Source organism: Chiloscyllium punctatum, chromosome 32, assembly GCF_047496795.1.
Source record: "Chiloscyllium punctatum isolate Juve2018m chromosome 32, sChiPun1.3, whole genome shotgun sequence".
In the NCBI taxonomy this organism is placed as follows: domain Eukaryota; kingdom Metazoa; phylum Chordata; class Chondrichthyes; order Orectolobiformes; family Hemiscylliidae; genus Chiloscyllium; species Chiloscyllium punctatum.
The window spans coordinates 21,688,210-21,705,315 of NC_092770.1; the positions used below are offsets into that span (position 1 = coordinate 21,688,210).

At 44.4% G+C, this 17,106-nt stretch overlaps 1 protein-coding gene across 4 annotated transcripts in view; it reads left to right on the forward strand.

Moving 5' to 3' along the window:
• The first annotated feature begins 1,329 nt into the window (after nucleotides 1-1,329).
• Nucleotides 1,330-17,106, forward strand: part of chst11 (carbohydrate (chondroitin 4) sulfotransferase 11) — a 200,572-nt gene continuing 184,795 nt past the window's right edge. Inside the window, exon 1 of one of the 4 annotated variants that reach the window (XM_072551880.1) lies at nucleotides 1,330-1,619. In XM_072551880.1, coding sequence (XP_072407981.1) covers nucleotides 1,517-1,619 — 103 coding nt within the window. In that variant the 5' untranslated portion in view covers nucleotides 1,330-1,516. Of the gene's footprint in view, nucleotides 1,635-17,106 lie in introns of all 4 variants that reach the window. The other 3 variants (XM_072551879.1, XM_072551882.1, XM_072551881.1) reach the window with 3 other exon arrangements.

Below are 17,106 nucleotides of genomic sequence, written 5' to 3' on the forward strand. Positions count from 1 at the left end.
ATTTCCTGCATTTGTGTGGCACCCTTCACGACAGCCAGGCCTTCCCAGAACCAGTTGGGCCGTTTTGAAGCGTAGGTGATGTAGGAAACAAGTCTGTCAAATCACGCACAGCAAGCTGCCCCCCTAAAATGAGAGTAAGTTCAGAATTGACACCACACCAGGCTGGAGTCCAACAGGTTTGTTTGAAATTGCGCTCTGAGACCTTGTGATTTCAACTAAACCTGTTGGACTATAACCTGGTGTCATGTGACCTCTGACCTTGTCCACTCCAGTCCAACACTGGCACCTCCATCTCATGACTTGGAACACCTCAAAAACCTTTTAAATCTCAGCACCCACAATGTACTCAATCAAAGTCAGAAATCTCATGGCACCAGGTTAGAGTTCAGAGGTTTATTTAAAATCACAAGTTTTCATAACACTGCTCCTTGGTCTCCTGATGAAGGGGACCATAACCTGGTGTTGTGTGACTTCTGAACTTGCCCGCCACACACACACACCAATAAAAATGATGTTAAAAATCACACAACACCAAGTTATAGTCCAACAGGTTTAACTGGAAGCACTAGCTTTCAGAGCACTGCTCCTTCATCAGGTGGTTGTGGAGAATAAGATTGTAAAACACAGAATTTATAGCAAAAGTTTTGTCTTATAATTGTATTCTCCACAACCACCTGATGAAGGAGCAGTGCTCCCGAAAGCTAGTGCTTCCAAATAAACCTGTTGGAGAAAAGCAAATTACTGCGGATGCTGGAATCTGAAACCAAAAGAGAAAATGCTGGAAAATCTCAGCAGGTCTGGCAGCATCGGTAAGGAGAGAAAAGAGCTGACGTTTCGAGTCTAAGTGACCCTTTGTCAAAGCTTTGACTCGGAACATCAGCTCTTGTCTCTCCTTACAGATGCTGCCAGACCTGCTGAGATTTTCCAGCATTTTCTCTTTTGGTTTTAAACCTGTTGGACTATAACCTGGTGTTGTGTGATTTTTAACTTTGTACAGCCCAGTCCAACACCGGCATCTCCACATCAATAGAACTGAGCAGGTGAGCGTCTTGATTTCATGGGGAATGAGGGGACAGAATTCATTTTTTCCCTCTGAAACAGAAGGCAGCACGGTATCAGCAGCCCCTTGAAGCTGAAACTCTTTTTTTTGCTCGAATCAGGAAGATTGGGAAGTGAGGTTTGCTGCAGCCGGATTGGTTGTGTGTTTTTTTTGGGGGGGGGGGGGGGGGCTAACCCCGTTGAGTGGCGGAGAGAGCGGTAGGGAGCGCTAGGACCGAGCTGGGTGCTGTACTGCCAGCGAGGCAGGCAGGAGGGACCGCCCCCAGTGCTGAGAGAGGCTGGCACTGCCCGGAGCTCTGAGAGGGGAGGGGAACGGGAAAGGAGGATGGTAAAGGGCTGCCGGTGTCTGCAGCTGCCTCTGGACTGACTCAGACACACACATACACAGAGAGAGAGAGAGAGAGAGAGAGAGAACAGCGGACTCCCAGCATCAGCATCTCCATCCACTAGCCCAGCCATGAAACAGGCTCTCCCTGATATTCTGAGGATGAGTAGGAAATGCCGCATGGTGCTGGTCACTTGTCTTGGCTCCTTCGCCCTGGTCATCTTTTATTTCCAAAGTATGTTACACCCAGGTAGGTCATGTTGCTACTCCGTTGTGTGTCTTCCCCTTTTGCAGCTGCCTCGACCCTTTTTCCCTCTCTCCCTCTCTCCCTCTCTTGTCTCTCTAAAACAAAAGGGGTTTCTCCACTGACAATGTCTTTTTGCTTCTCTCCCAGCCCTTGACATGGGGAAGTGGGGGGGTGGGGGTGGGGGGGGGTGGGGGGGGGGGGGGAGGAAGGGTTGTTGAGGGATTGTATTGTAGCAACGAAGGGGAAAAGCTCGCCCCCCCCCCCACCCCCTTTCCTGTTTTACAATGTGGATACAGTGGAGGTGATCACAGACGAGGCATGTCTGAGAGGGACTGACCCTTCTCGGTTAATTGTCTGTAGAAATGCTTTTATCTCTCGCTAACACGAGAGGGTCACTGTGTCTGAGTTGACAAGCGCTTAGCATGAAGTTGATTGCCTCGCTATCATTGTCCCTCTCTGTTGTCAACTCCTTTTTCTCTGCCCCCCCCCCACCCACAACAAAAAAACAAGCAACACCTTCTCCTACTGTCGCCAGAACACTGCAATCTTTCTCTTTGTGCGAATTTGTGCCTGTGTGTTCCAAAGTTTTCAGAGAACGCTTGTTTAGCTGCAAGTCCAGTCACTTTTTCCCCTTGGCGAATGGATGTTGTATTTCCTTCAGAGGCAGCAGTTTGTTTTAACCTGGGGGTTTCCCTGTTCTCCCATGAAAATGAGGGAAGCAGCTGAGAAGAGGCAGGAGGACCCCCTCACTACAAAGCATTTACGCAGGGCACAGTAAATCAGGGGTAGTTAGGGATCACTCTGAAATGCCTGCTCTCTGATGTGTGAATATAAAGTGCTGGAAATGCTGAAGTGGGTCTGACAGCATCTGTGGACAGAGTTAACAGCTTCTGCTCATTGACTGTTCCCAGACCTGGCAAGATTTTATACCCCCGCACAGACTGGCCAGGAGTAACAGGGAGTTCGAGAGAGCTGGCTCTGGAAGGTTAGCTGAGATCTCCTTGTCTTATGCCAGGGTGCATTTTACATGAGTCAAGCAAACAGCAGCGCTGTCTACAATATGTAGAAGCTGTGGTGCAGTTGGCTAATACTTTATATTTTAATCTGTTCTCCCATTAAAGAAGTGTTGGTCATTAACCCCTTGTGTCCTTGGACAGAACTTGACACCGATAGTCAACTGTTTGCGGTGGCCAATTCGAAATGACTGTGCAAAAATGTCAGCTATAATGTGTGTCTTCAAGGAGAGACAAGAGACCAGGATTGGGGGGGGGGGGTAGGGATTTTACTGCTCAGGGTCTAGATGGATGAAGGTACAGACAATGAAGGTAGGGCAAAGAGATACAGGGTTGGGGGGTGGGGGGCGGTTTGGATTTCATAGGAGGCAACATAGAGGTCTCAGAGCTTTACATAGAATCCCTACAGTGTGAAAGCAGGCCATTCAGCCCACACCAACTGCTCTGAAGACCATCCCACCCAGAGCCGCCCCCAGTCCTATAGCCCTGCATTTCCCAGGGCTAATCCATCTATCTTGCACATCCTGGGACACTATGGGCAATTTAACAAGGCCAATCCACCTGACCTGCACATCCTGGGACCGTGAGAGGAAACAGGAGCACCCAGAGGAAACCCACTCAGACACAGGGAGAATATGCAAACTCCACACAGGCAATCACCCAAGGGTGGAATCGAACCCAGGTCCCTGGAGCTGGGAGGCAGCAGTGCTAACCATTGAGCCACCATACCAGCATTGCAGACTGAACAAGATCACAGAGATAAGGAGATAAGGACCATGGAGGGATTTGAACAGGAAAAATAAGATTTGACTCCTTTACATTTTGACATGGGGGTGATGGAAGTTGTAGGCATTAAATATTCCTCAGCTATTTGTCTGTGATGACATGGCCCAGGGGAAGAGGATTGGACACTTGGGAGTGATGACACAGCTTGACACTTACAGGCAAGTCTTCTGCATTTTTATATAGGAACAGATGACTCCTAGAATAGCTTGTCTTGGGCTGAAGTCATTGTTCATAAGAACTGCCCTTAAATTCCTTCCTAAACTACAGTACCTGTTAAAGATTTTCATCAAGTGATAAATTTATGTTGAGATGTACTTCGGGGCTATAATTTTCTGATAAACACAAAATACTGTGGATGCTGGAGCACTGAAACAAAAACAAGAAGTGCTGGAGAAACTCAGCCGATCTGGCAACACCTGTGGAGACAGAAGTAGGGCTAATATTTTGAGTTTAAGCCGAAACATGTCAAACTCGAAATATTAACTCTGTTTCTCCCTCCACATTTGCTACAAAGACTGCTGGGTTTCCCGAGCATTGTCTATTTTAATCTTGAGCTGTAACTTGCAATGACTGATTTTAAAGGAAAAGCAGACATACACAGTGAGTTAGTTTTATTGATTGAACAGATTAGGAAGCTATTTGCCTGTTCATGATCTTGTGCTGCTTGATCCAAAATGAAATCTGGGCAACAGGTAAAGAGAAATCAGACTGCCTTTACCATTCCGAATCTTCATTAAGACTCAGTCAAGAGCCGTCTCTTCAGTTATGTATGAGTGATGAGAGCTGGAGGGCAGGCCCACTCAAACATTAACAGCCATTCAAGATCTGGTGTTCCACTCTGCTTAATCAATGCTCTCAAAAGGAAAAGAAACTTAAAGAAGGAGCTGCATTTTGATACCATCTTTCACACCCTCAGTAAGTTCTCATCCGACCAATAAAGTACTTTTTGAAGAGTTGTCGTGAAAATGCAGCACCTTGAACATAACATTTTCAGACAGGCCGTGATCTGACAGTGACCAGGTTGTTTGTTTTCATTAACTCTGGTGACGGGATGCTGAACAAGATGTGGTTCACTCTTTCTCAAAATCCTGGTGTAAATCCACTGGAGAGAGCAGGCAGGTCTCCTTTAATGTCTGATCAAAAGACAGCACCTCTACCAACGCAGCACTCCCTCAGTACTGCATCTGGTGTATCCTTCAGAGAATGAGGGCTGTGTGATGCAGAATAAACAAGGCTCCTGAACAGGAGTGGCACCCTGAGTTCGTATCACGCAGGAATTTATAAACTATGAACTGCTGCCTAGTGACATGGGGAAAAAAATGGACACTGACTGAAATAAGGAAAGATTTGTTCAAGACGTCAGTCTTAAAGGTGGAACAAGGTATAGAGAAGCAGAGGGTTTTTTTTTTGCGTGGGATCAGCTCTCATGATGGGGCTGAGGGGTGGATTTGATCCATAAGTGAGCTGAGTCAGAGTAACAGGGAGGTCAGGGGGCTATAACGTAACAATTTCCATCTTAATTGCTCGTCTCGAAACATGCAGCTGCTGAAGTTTACATTGTGCTTTAGATCCTCAATTTAAAGCAGTAAAGCTCTCCCAAAGACACATATGGACAAGCTGTGTTTTCATAAGTGTCAATTTTGTTAAACTTGTTGTAATAAGCAGTCTGTTAAAAAGTGCATTCTTGCAATATGATCCTACATGACAAGAGAAATTTTAATTGTGTTTCTGCTTAGTTGGTTTCTAACCTGTGCATAGATTATAATCAGACTGACCTCATAGTTTTGAGAGCAGATGGAAACATGTGTGTTTTCATAAGCATCAACTATAATGAACTTGTAATCCTGTACAACACTATTAGTTTAACTTTTATCCTGCTATCGCTGGAAGCTGTTTACATTGGTCTATTTAGTGTTGATATAGAATGTTGAGTATGTCGTCTGATTGGTGAACAATGAGCAAATTATTTGTCTGGAAAAACTTCCCGTTATGGTTTGAGTTTCCCCATTCAGAAATTAGTCATCTTACCTCCTTTTGACTGTTGTGGGTAAATTGGGATTTTTCTCAGTTATGATATTACGGCAAGTCCAAGGTTGGACAAGATCATTTTGACCATTGGCGCCAATTCAATTGCCCACTTTCCCGTCACAAATGGGAGATTCCAGTCCAGAGAAAGAGAGAGAGAGTGTGTGTGTGTGTGTGTGTGTGTTCACGTGCTGCGATACAAAAAAGACCTTTTCAGAGTGTAGGGAATCACTTAGTCCATCATGCCCCTACTGACTTCTTAAAAAATATTCATTCACAGGATGACAGCGTTGCTGGCTAAGCCAGCATTTATTGCCATCCCAAATTACACAGAGGGCAGTTAAGAGTCAACCATATTACTGTGGGTCTGGAGTCACTTTAGGCCAGACCATGTAAGGATAGCAGTTTCCTTCCCTAAAGGGCATTAGTGAACCAGATGGGTTTTCCCACCAATCAACAGTGGTTTCATGGTCATCTGACTTCCAGATTTTAAAAAATTGAATTCAAATTTCACCATCTGCTGTGGAGGGATAAACCTGGGTCCCCAGAACATGACCCGGGTCTCTGGATTAACAATGCACTGAATTCCTGACGCTCCAGAATTCCAGAAAACAGATTTATCCAGTTTGTTCTGTTCGCCTTCCTGCTCCTACCTGGTAACCCTGCGGCTTTTGAAAGTTTATGTCCAATTCCTTTCTGGATGTGATCACTGAAATTCTTTCTGGGCTGGGCTGAGGACTTAAATCCTGGCAAATGTTACTGTCGAAACGATGTGCTTAAATATTGGTGAAACTCAAGGAATCTGAGCAGAGAGAGGAAATAGAAACCACATTCAATTTGCATTGTCCTTGCATCTAATATTGATGAGCTGTGAGAACTTGAGCTCTGCAACAGGACATTGAGCGTTGTTCCAAGAGACAGCTGGTTTCAATTAAATAAACGCTGGGTCAGTGTCATTAATATCAAAATTGGTTTTTGAAATCAACTTGTTTCCCCAGAAGAAGTTTCTGAAAATTCTGGCCTTTCATTTCTGGGCAGCCACAAGGGGAATCAAATATATATCAGCCGTGCCTTAACTATACCACAGCACCAGAAGGAGTTAACCTTTTAAGTGGCTTGGGTGGCAGCGTACTTGTTTCTTGTTAGTATTGCTCGCGTCTCTGACAATTTAGGAGAGAGCTGAGCGATGAATCCAACTCCTTCAGGTCGTTTGATCATTAATCACAGATGCGCTGCTGCTTCACACGTGGCTGTAGGGTCCCAGCACTGAGCTGCTGGAAGAAGGGAATAATTCAAATAACTCGCTCAGACAGAATTTCTCGTTGTGTTGTGAGTCGAACAGTTCACAGGAATACAGACTTAATTCCGTTGCCAGTGTCCAGACAGCAGGACAAACAGTGAGCTACATATGTGGCATGCTGCCCCGCAATCTGCAATAAGGCAATCTGTCTTCTCTTCAATTCTTTGCATTCCAGATATGTGTGGGGAGAGGGCTCTCTGTCTCTCTGACCTACAGTAGAGGTCATAGCACATTCTCTGGAGCTACCTTTAGCATCAGAATACAAAGTGATTTGTGTTCAGATTGTGTTTACTGGCCTCTGCACTCCGTTGCAGAAAAAATGATATTGCTTTCAAAAGAACAATTTCATTTATGTAGTGCCTTTCATAGCCTCTGCACACCCCAAAACACTTTGCGACCAATGGAATTGTTTGGAAATCTACTTGCTGTTGCAGTTTAGGAAACGGGATAGGGCAATTGCATGCACAGCAAGATCCCATGTGCACACCTTTGATGACGACTAGATAATCAGTGTTGATTTGGAGACAGTAAGGACTGCAGATGCTGGAAGCCAGAGTCAGTAGAAGTGTAGGTAGAAAAGCACAGCAGATCGGACAGTATCTGAGGAGCAGGAATATCAACGTCTCTGGTCTGTAACGTTGACCTTCCAGCTCCTCAGATGCTGTCTTGACCTGCTGTGTTTCATCAGCTTCAAATCTAGTGACTCTCATCACTATTGATGTTGGCTGAGGATAAAATGCCACTCAGCACACTAGGCACAAAATCCCACCTCTTCTTTCCACGGTACCACGGCTTCTTTTACAGATTAGCATCTCTCTTGTGTGATGCAAATGTTAATTTTCACTTATTAGCCCACGGTTGGATGTTGCCCAGGTCTTAACTGTGTATAGGCACGGTCTTCTTCAGGAATCATGAATGGTGTTGAACATTGCACAATCATCAGTGATCATCCCCACTTCTGACCTTACGATGGGACAAAGGTCATTAATGCAGCAGCTGAAGCTGTTTGGGAATAGGATCCTGAGGAGTGTCTGCAGCGATATGCTGAAACTTGAGATGAAAGACCTCCAACAGCCACGACCATCTTCCTTTGAGTTTTTGTTGACTCTGGTTTGGCTAAGTTCCTCGATGCTACCCTTGGTCAAATAATACCATGATGTTGAGGGCAGTTTCTCTCACCTTACCCCTAGATTTCAGCTCTTCATGAGAACTCTTACAGGTGGGAGATACTTTGGTTATGAAAATAGGTTGTAGAGGTTAAGACTGTTTTTTATGGAACAAAGAAGGCTGAGAGGAAATTTGATCATAGATCACAGAATCCCTACAGTGTTGAAACAGGCCCTTCAGCCCACCAAGTCCACACCAACCCTCTAAAGAAAATCCCACCCAAACCCATTCCCCTACTACACTACATTTAGGTCAGGCAGCATCCAAGGAGCAGGAGAATCGACGTTTCGGGCATGAGCCCTTCTTCAGTCATTCCTGAAGAAGGGTTCATGCCCGAAATGTCGATTCTCCTGCTCCTTGGATGCTGCCTGACCTGCTGCACTTTTCCAGCAACACATTTTCAGCTCTGATCTCCAGCATCTGCAGTCTCCACTTTCTCCTACACTACATTTACCCCTGACTAATGCGCCTAACCTACACATTCGTGAACACTGTGGGCAATTTAGCATGGCCAATTCACCTAACCCGCACATCTTTGGACTGTGGGAGGAAACCGGAGCACCCGGAGGAAACCCACACAGACACGGGGAGAATGTGCAAACTCCACACAGACAGTTGCCCAAGGCTGGAATCAAACCTGGGTCCCTGGCGCTGTGAGACAGCAGTGCCTGAGAGTGCTCGGTTGAAGTATTCAAAATCCTGAGGGTCTGGACAGAGGAGGTGGGGAGAAGCTCTGACCATGTCAGAAGGGATGATCAGGAACTGATTAAAAATAATTGGTAGAAGAGACCAAAGTGACACGAGGTAAAGCCTTTTCAATCAGGGAGTTGTGAGGATCTGGAGACTAGTTTAACTGAAGCATTCAAAATAGAATTAGACTCAATCTGAAACAGAAGACTGTGCAGGGTTACAGAGAATGCCGCCGAGTGAATTGCTGATTTGGAGAGTTGGTGCAGACACAACAGGTTTTGATGTGTAGTTCCTTCATGAGTTTTTTGGGCTTCTGTAGTAGTCACTTAATTTTAAAAACCTTTATCAGATCACCACACAGCCTTCACTTTTGCAGAGAGAAGATTCCGATTTACATTGTCATAATTAGGAGGCATTTGATATTGCCAGCATTACACTCACCTTTAGGAGCACAGGAAAGTGCCATGAGGTAAGCCCATATGAAAGGAAAAGAACTTCCTTAGATCTAGTTGTCTTCCATGACCACCAATGTTTTAAATTACACAACAGCCAACATTATACTATAGGACAGACAGCACACAAAGAGCTCCCACAAGCAGCAATGTGATAAGCTGTAGCTCATCTGCTCTTGTAAGATTAATTAAGGAATAAATATTGGAAAGGACACCACAGATAGTACATCTTCAAAGTGGTGCCTGGGAATTTTAAAAAAACTTCATTCAGTTGATGTGAATCCCACTGATGTTTATTGCTGATCCCTAATTGTCTATTGGAGAGGGCAACAAGAACTCAGTTTGACATTTAATTGGAAAGACAGCAGCTTTGATAATACAGTGCTCCTGCAACGCTCTGTTGCTTTGTCAGCCTTGGTTTGGATAAACAAGTCCCAGAGTGAGGCTCGAACCCACAGCCTTCAGATTCATAGGGAGAGTGCTTTGAAATGAGCTGCACAAAGATGCTACGGTGCTGTATAAAATTAGACAGATTGAATTTTTTTTGTGTCCATTTAAAACTGGCAGAATGCTAAGTAATGGGGCGTGGGGAGGGTTGGGAGGGCAATAATTTCCTCGGATGTTCTATTTTCCTTCCTGCCTTCTGGGATCCATGATGCTGCTGAAATGGGGGCGACTTTACTTTCACATAACTTTGGTTTTGCTTGCTGTACCTGTATACACTATCAGTGAGGAAGCAGAGGAAAACACAGCAGCTTAGTGTGTACCATGGACAAAACTCCTCAAGGCCTCTCGGGGTGAGGTTGAGAAGTGACTGCAGATCTAGCTATTTGATGCAATATGGGACAATATTTTACAACCACTTTGGTCTGATTAGTATCCTGAGATAACTGGCCATGACCACCATGGACATAGTGTCCATATTGTCCTTTTCTATGTGGTAATGACCCTTTAATATGATAGAGATGTAGAAAATAGGAACAGGGTTATACAATTTGATCCTTAGAACCTGCTCCAATATTCAATATGATGGTGGTTGATTATCCAACTCAATACCCTGTCCCCACCTTCTCTCCATACCTTTTGACCAGTTGGCCATGTTAGAATTATACCTAAACCCTCCTTGAAAACATTTTGCCTCAACTGTGGCAGAAAATTCCACAGGCTCACCACTCCCTGGATGAAGACATTTCTCCTCATTTCATCCTAAATGCTCTATCCTACATTCTTAATAAAAACCAGTACAACCGCGGATGCTGTAATTCAGAAACAATATGTGTTCATATCCTGCATCCTTAATTTGTGACCCCTGGACTCCCAGTTATCCGGAACATCCTTCCTGCATTTATCCTGTCTAGCCCTGTTAGAATTTTATAGGTTTCTATGAGAACCCTTCTCATTCTTCTAAACTTCAATGAATCAATCCAGTCTCTCTTCGTACATCAGTCGTGCCATCCCAGGAATCGGTCTGATAAATCATCACTGCACACCCTCCGTAGCCAGACCATCCTTCCTCAGACATGGAGACCAGAATTGTACACAGTATCCTACATGTGGTCTCACCAAGGCTCTGTACAATTGCAGCAAGGGCTCTTGTACTCTCACTATGAAGGCCAACACACCATTTGTCTTCTTCACTTCCTTTAACACCATAGAGCTTGCAATAGCTAGTCTTGAAAGACTTACATAGCAGCATATACAGTAAGTAAGTGGAACTGCTGCACTGATGGAGGTGCCTGTTAGATGAGATGTGAAACCCTGGAGCTCTGTGCTCTCTCTGAATAATGTTGCGATCCCTAATGGCATTTTGAAGATGAGGAGATGATTTCCACCCTGGAGTTTCAGTCCACATTTATTCCTCACACTAGACTATAGACAAGTGATCTAGTCATTTATTGAATTGCTGTTTGTTGGGATAATTGTGTACATGTTGGCTGCCACATTTCCTACATTACAACAGTGACAATACTTCAGAAACCCTTCAGTGAATGTTAAGTGCTGTGAGTGCCTGGAGGCCATTAAAAGTGCTATATAAATGCCAGACTCTTCTTTTTTTATTCTAATTACACACGCCAGAGAGAGAAAGTTTAATAACTTGAGGTATGCAGTTGGTGCTCTGTTCAGAATGGAAAACAAGATAGAACTCGTGGGCAGACGTCCCACCCAAAGCAGCAATTACAGGCACAGTGCAAGCCAAAAGAAAATAAAGTTATGTCGTAAAGGATCAGCAAGAATGATCACACTAAGTTCTGAGAGGGTGGAACAACTCCAGAAAAGAAAACGCTGAGAGGTAACCACATCGAGATGTAAAGTTATGAATGGGCTAGATATAAGAAAGAGATGTTTCCACTTGTGGACAATTCCAAAACAAGAGATCTGTAACTATGAGGCACTCATTGATAAAACTCCTCAAGATATACCTCTTCACTCAGTGAATGGTTAGAATTTGGAAACAAAACCAAAAATTGCTGGAAAAGCTCAGCAGGTTCTGGCAGCATCTGTGCAGAGAAATCAGAGTTAATGTTTCGAGTCCAGTGAGCCTTCCTCAGTGTTCTGTTTTTGCAATTTTCAGTTTTTGGTTCTGATTTACAGCATCTGCAGTTCTTTTGGCTTTTATTTTGGTTAGAATTTAGAGCTAGCTACAATAAAAGTAACACAGATGCATTAAAAGGGGACACTGGATAAATGTTCATTTGTTGTGGGATGTTAAAGTGTCACGAGCTGGACCAACATTTATTGCCCATCCCTAATTTCCCAGAGGACAAATAAGCACCAACTACATTGTTGTGAGACTGGAGTCACATGTTAGTCAAGACTGTGGTGCTGGAAAAGCACAGCAGGTCAAGCAGCATCTGAGGAGCAGGAGGGTCGATGTTTCAGGCATAAGCCCTTCATCAGGATTCTTCTGCTTCTTGGATGCTGCCTGACCAACTGTGCTTTTCCAGCACCACACTCTTGACTCTGATCTCCAGTATCTGCAGTCCTCACTTTCTCCTACCTGGAGTCACATGTAAGCCAGATTGGGTCAAGATGGTTTCCTTCCCTTTAGGACATTAGTGAGCCAAGTGGGTTTTTAAAAATAATAATTGACATAGTTATCTTTAGGCTTGCATTTAATTCCAGACGTTTCTTGAATTTCACCATGGAATGAGCTGCCAGATTATGGCACGGTGGCTCATTGGTTAGCACTGCTACCTCACAAGACCAGGGTCCCAGGTTTGATTCCAGCCTTGGGCGACTGACTGTGTGGAGTTTGCACATTCTCCCCGTGCCTGCGTGGGTTTCCTCTGGGTGCTCCGATTTCCTCCCACAGGTCCAAAGATGTGCAGGTTAGATGAATTGGCCATGCTAAATTGCCCATAGGTTAGATGCATTAGCCAGAGGGAAATGGGACTGGGTGGGTTACTCTTTGGAGGGTTGGTGTGGACTTGTTGGGCCGAAGGGCCTGTTTCCACACTGTAGGGAATCTAATCTAAGTGCTGGAATTTGGTACAATTTACAACATTTTAAAGACATCTGGATGGATATATGAAAAGGAGTGATTCAGATGATATATGGACCAAGAGCTGGCAAATGGAACTAGATTGGGTTGGGATATGTGGTTCGCATGGACTAGTTGGACCGAATGATCTAGTTCCATGCTGTACATCTCTATGACTCTATCTGCCGTAGTGGGATTTGAATGGGTATCTCTGGAACATTAGCCTGGGGTTCGGCATTATCAGTCCCAGTGACATTATCACCTCCTCTTGACATACAGGAAAGTGCTGACATACCTGGAAGAGTCACAGGCTGCAGCCTCTGGGCTCTGTCTAGAGGGGGAAGTGAGGGGAGAAGCAGGACTCTGGCTCCCTCTCAAAAGATGGAAGTCTCACTCTGAAGACAATTCCAGTTACAGCCTCAGGAGCTCCTGGACTGAAAGCAGGGAGGAGGGAGGCCGTCTGTCACAGCCAATCATACTGGGGTGCAACCCCCAGGCAATTGCCTTGGTCACCAACCCAGTTGGCCATTATTTATTAATTTAAAAATGAAATGTGGGTGACCGGTTTTGGCATTTGCTATATTGCTTCCTGTTGGGAGGAAAACTAACGGGATAGGCATCCCTGGTATTTTATGCCCTCACCTCTGAAAACAAGCTGCATGGGCAGAGTGGGGTGGGGTTTGGGGGAGCGCTGCACAAGATTATTCGATGGTGAGATATCCTGGCCTTACCTAATGCCTGCACTCACAATTACAATCAGTGGGTCACAAATGTGGCATCAGGAACTCTTTATTGCTCCGTCCAATTGTACTAAATCCAGCTTTAGCATTCCTTCCGTTTCTGCCTTGGCTGAGTTTACGTAATGCAGTGCACACCACAAATTAAACAAAATCTTCTCCACAACATTTTCATGTCCTACTTAATTGGGAGCAATTTTAGTCTAAATCACTGGGTGAGTAGCCCATGAGATTGGGTGGAACTCCCAGCCCAAATGGGGATGTGAATCAGGAGCTGGGTAGATCTAACGCCAGTGTTGAGTCCCATGCTGTATGTTCTCTGATAGGTGGGGTAAATTCAAACCTCCTCTGTAATACAAAAAAAAAATTCTTGGTACTGTGCAGTGATAAGTGATTCTCAGCACAAGAAAGACTGACGATCTTTAGATTAAGTTAAAAATCATACAACACCAGGTTATAGTCTAACAGGTTTATTTGGAAGCACTAGCTTTTGGAGCGCTGCTCCTTCATCAGGTAGCTGTGGGACAGGACCATAAGACACAGAATTTAAAGCAAAAGATTACAGTGTCATGAAATGATATATCGAACAAACCTGGATTGCTGTTAAGTCTTTCATCTTTTAGAATGGGCTGCAGGTTTTGGTTCATTAATATGTAAATCCCAGAACTTCTTTTCAGTCACATTCACGAGATAACATAAGGTTTTATTAAGAAAAGGTGACATCTCAGCTCAGACAATCTTTAGATTGTTCATTGCAAATAAGGCTTCTGAGCAACTGAAGTGTGACAAACCAGCTGAATTAAAAATTATGAAGGGCTGCAATAAAGTAACAAAGGTGCCAGCGTTGAGTAACCAGAAGACACTGACTTTCGGTATTTGGCAAAACATCCAAAAGGGCATCCCTACCGTGTGGAAGCAGGCCATTCAAACCGTCAAGTCAAAACTAACCTTCTGAAGAGCATCCCACAAGGCTCCACTCCATCCCCTTAACCCAGCATTTCCCATGGCCAATCCACTTAACCGACACATCTTTGGATTATGGGAGGAAACCCACAAACACAGTCACCCAAGGCCAGGATCAAACCCAGGCCCCTAATGGTGCGAGGCAGCAGTGCTAACCACTGGGCTACGGCCTGGCTCCATTTATTAATAGTGAGTTTTTGTGATGTTGAATATACTGTTTCAAAAAATGGTGGCAACAGGTTCAATAATAACTTACAAAATGGAAAATAAAATGAAATTTGTTCAGTTTTGAAGAGGCAAAATTTGAAGGGCTGCGGAGGGATTGCATAGGGGACCTGGACCAATCAGAAAGCTCCTTCAAAAGAGGCTGAATGGCCTCCCTTTATTCCAGAAATAGAAACAATCCTTATTGGTGCTGACATTCTGTAGCCAGTTTTAGACAATTTCTGATGGTTTTATGTTAAATGGTGATTGAACTAAAACTAACCAGATGGATCAGGAAGCAAGAGCTCTTTGATTTCCAGTGGAAATTGTAGAGAGTCTCCGAAGAATCACGATCTAGGCTGCAGCTTGAGGAAATTATAGGGCTTAATTCTGGCTGAGTTGCTGGAAGCTGGTTGGAATCTTTGACTTGTCTCCAATGCCGGATCACCGGCATAAATCACTGGAAGTGGCAGATGGCATTCTCTTTCCCTTCTTGCTCGGGTCAAGAGGTCGCCTTGTTGCGACAAAGAATTTCTTAGGAGCTTCGCAGGGTTTACTGAGCTAATCAGCAGTTCAGGTCGGAGCGGCTGTCTCCGAGGGCAGACCTCTGAGGTCAAGGAAAAAGAGAGAGAGAGAGAGAGAGAGCAGCATTTACTGAAAGTGTGCTCTCATCTGTAACTAACTGAATTTTATTTCTGCTTTTGTAGTTGAAATACAGCGCAAAAAACTCTAAGCAAAACCTGTTCCATGTCTGCTGAATGAAAATCAGAGTGGGGGTACATTCCAATAATTGTGTTCCCCTCCATTTAAGTTTTCATTTGTATCTGAAGGTTAGATTCATTTTCTTTCTCTTGTGATTAACCCTGGTGTTCCCACGTCATGTCTGCCTTGTCCAAGATCTTGGGCAAAAGTACAAATGCAGATTCATCCAAGTGATACAGCAGATTCTCGAATGAAAAGTGACGTCTCAGCTCAGACAGTCTTTAGATTGTTCATTGCAAAGAAGAATAAACACACCACCCTTCATGGTTACAAGGCATCGTCTAATCATTTCAGTGAGTCAGCCCTCCACTATTGAGCCATTCATTTAGCCACCTATGTGTTTAAGGTCATATTCTGGGTTTTCATTGGAGGGGACTGATGTAATGTTTATTCTTGGAAACTGCTTTGCTCGGTCACTGGATGTGGGGCTTTTGCTAAAATCAAACTGTCATTACGCCAAGACTTCCTCGCAAGAGCAGAGGGGACTACTGAAAGTGTATACTCAACTTGGTCATTTCCAGATCAGCAAACAGTAGCACTGCTAGGAGTTGGGAATTTCCAGTCTCTGGATTTTGACACCTTTCACAAGCTTTTTGAGCTTTTCTTTTGAAAGGTCAAGGCACCCATCCTCCAGTGGGCATCGAGGATGGAATAAGTCTCGAGGGAAGATGAGATAGATTATGCATTGGTGGTTACCATAGAACCATAGAAATGATGCAGCACCTAAGAGTATCATTTGGGGTGGGATTACGGCCTGGTGGTATTATTGCTGGGCTATTAATCCAGAGATGTTCCAGGTAACGTTCTAGGGACCTGGTTTCGAAACCTGCCATGGAGGATAGTGGAATTTGAATTCAATATAATTCTGGAATTAAGGTTCTAATGATGCCCTTGAAACCATTGTGAGGAAAAACCCATCTGGTTCACTAATGTTCTTTCGGGAAGGAAGCTGCCATTCTTGTCTGGTTAGGTCTACATGTGACTCCAGACCCACAGCAATGTGATTGGTCCTGAACTGCCTGTTGTGGAGGGGTGATAAATGCTGGCCTAGACAGCGACGCCCTCATCCCAAGAATGAACAAAATAAAATTAGGCTTGTGTTGAAACAAAGACACCCAAAATCTCTTTCTAATCCCAAACTCCTGCAGCTTACACCACCAAAGGTGCAGATCCAGCTACTTCTTAAAATAGTTTAGGGTCCTTGCCTCTGCCACCAACTCAGGCAGCGAATTCCAGACACCCTCCTCCCTCTGCAGAAACAAAAGTTTTGCGGATGGTTGCTCGACACCAAAGTTGGAACGTTTGAAGGAGGAACGTTTTCTTTAAGGTTTTGATTGAATGTGCGTGTCAGTGGCAAGGCCAGCATTTGTGGTCCATTCCCCGTTGCCCTTGAACTGAGACAGCTTTGCTAGGCCATGTCATTGACGGTACGGTGGGTCTGGAGTCACACATAGGCCAGACCAGGTAAGGACGGCAGATTTCCTTCCCTAAATGTACCAGTGAACCAGATGGGGTTTTTTACCAATCAATGGTGACACTAAGTCTCACCATTCATGTATCTGCCCTTTGTGAAGTTACATATCCACACCAAATTACTGTGCGGCCACTGCTATTATAATCTTGTTTTATCAATGGTTTTAAGGAAGAATGATGAAAAGGGAAAACATACTTCCTGGAGAAGAGTATGTACCCTACACATGTGACTTGTACTGTGTCTGCAGTCTGCCCTGGGAATATTCCCTTGTAAATGGCAGGACTAATTATGATTGCACAGTGGAAATCAACTTATAATTCCAGATTTCATGAATTGAGTTCAAATTCCATCAGCTGCTATGGTGGAGATTTGAATCTACGTGCCAGAAGCATTAACCTGAGCCTCTAGGCCAGTAGCATTA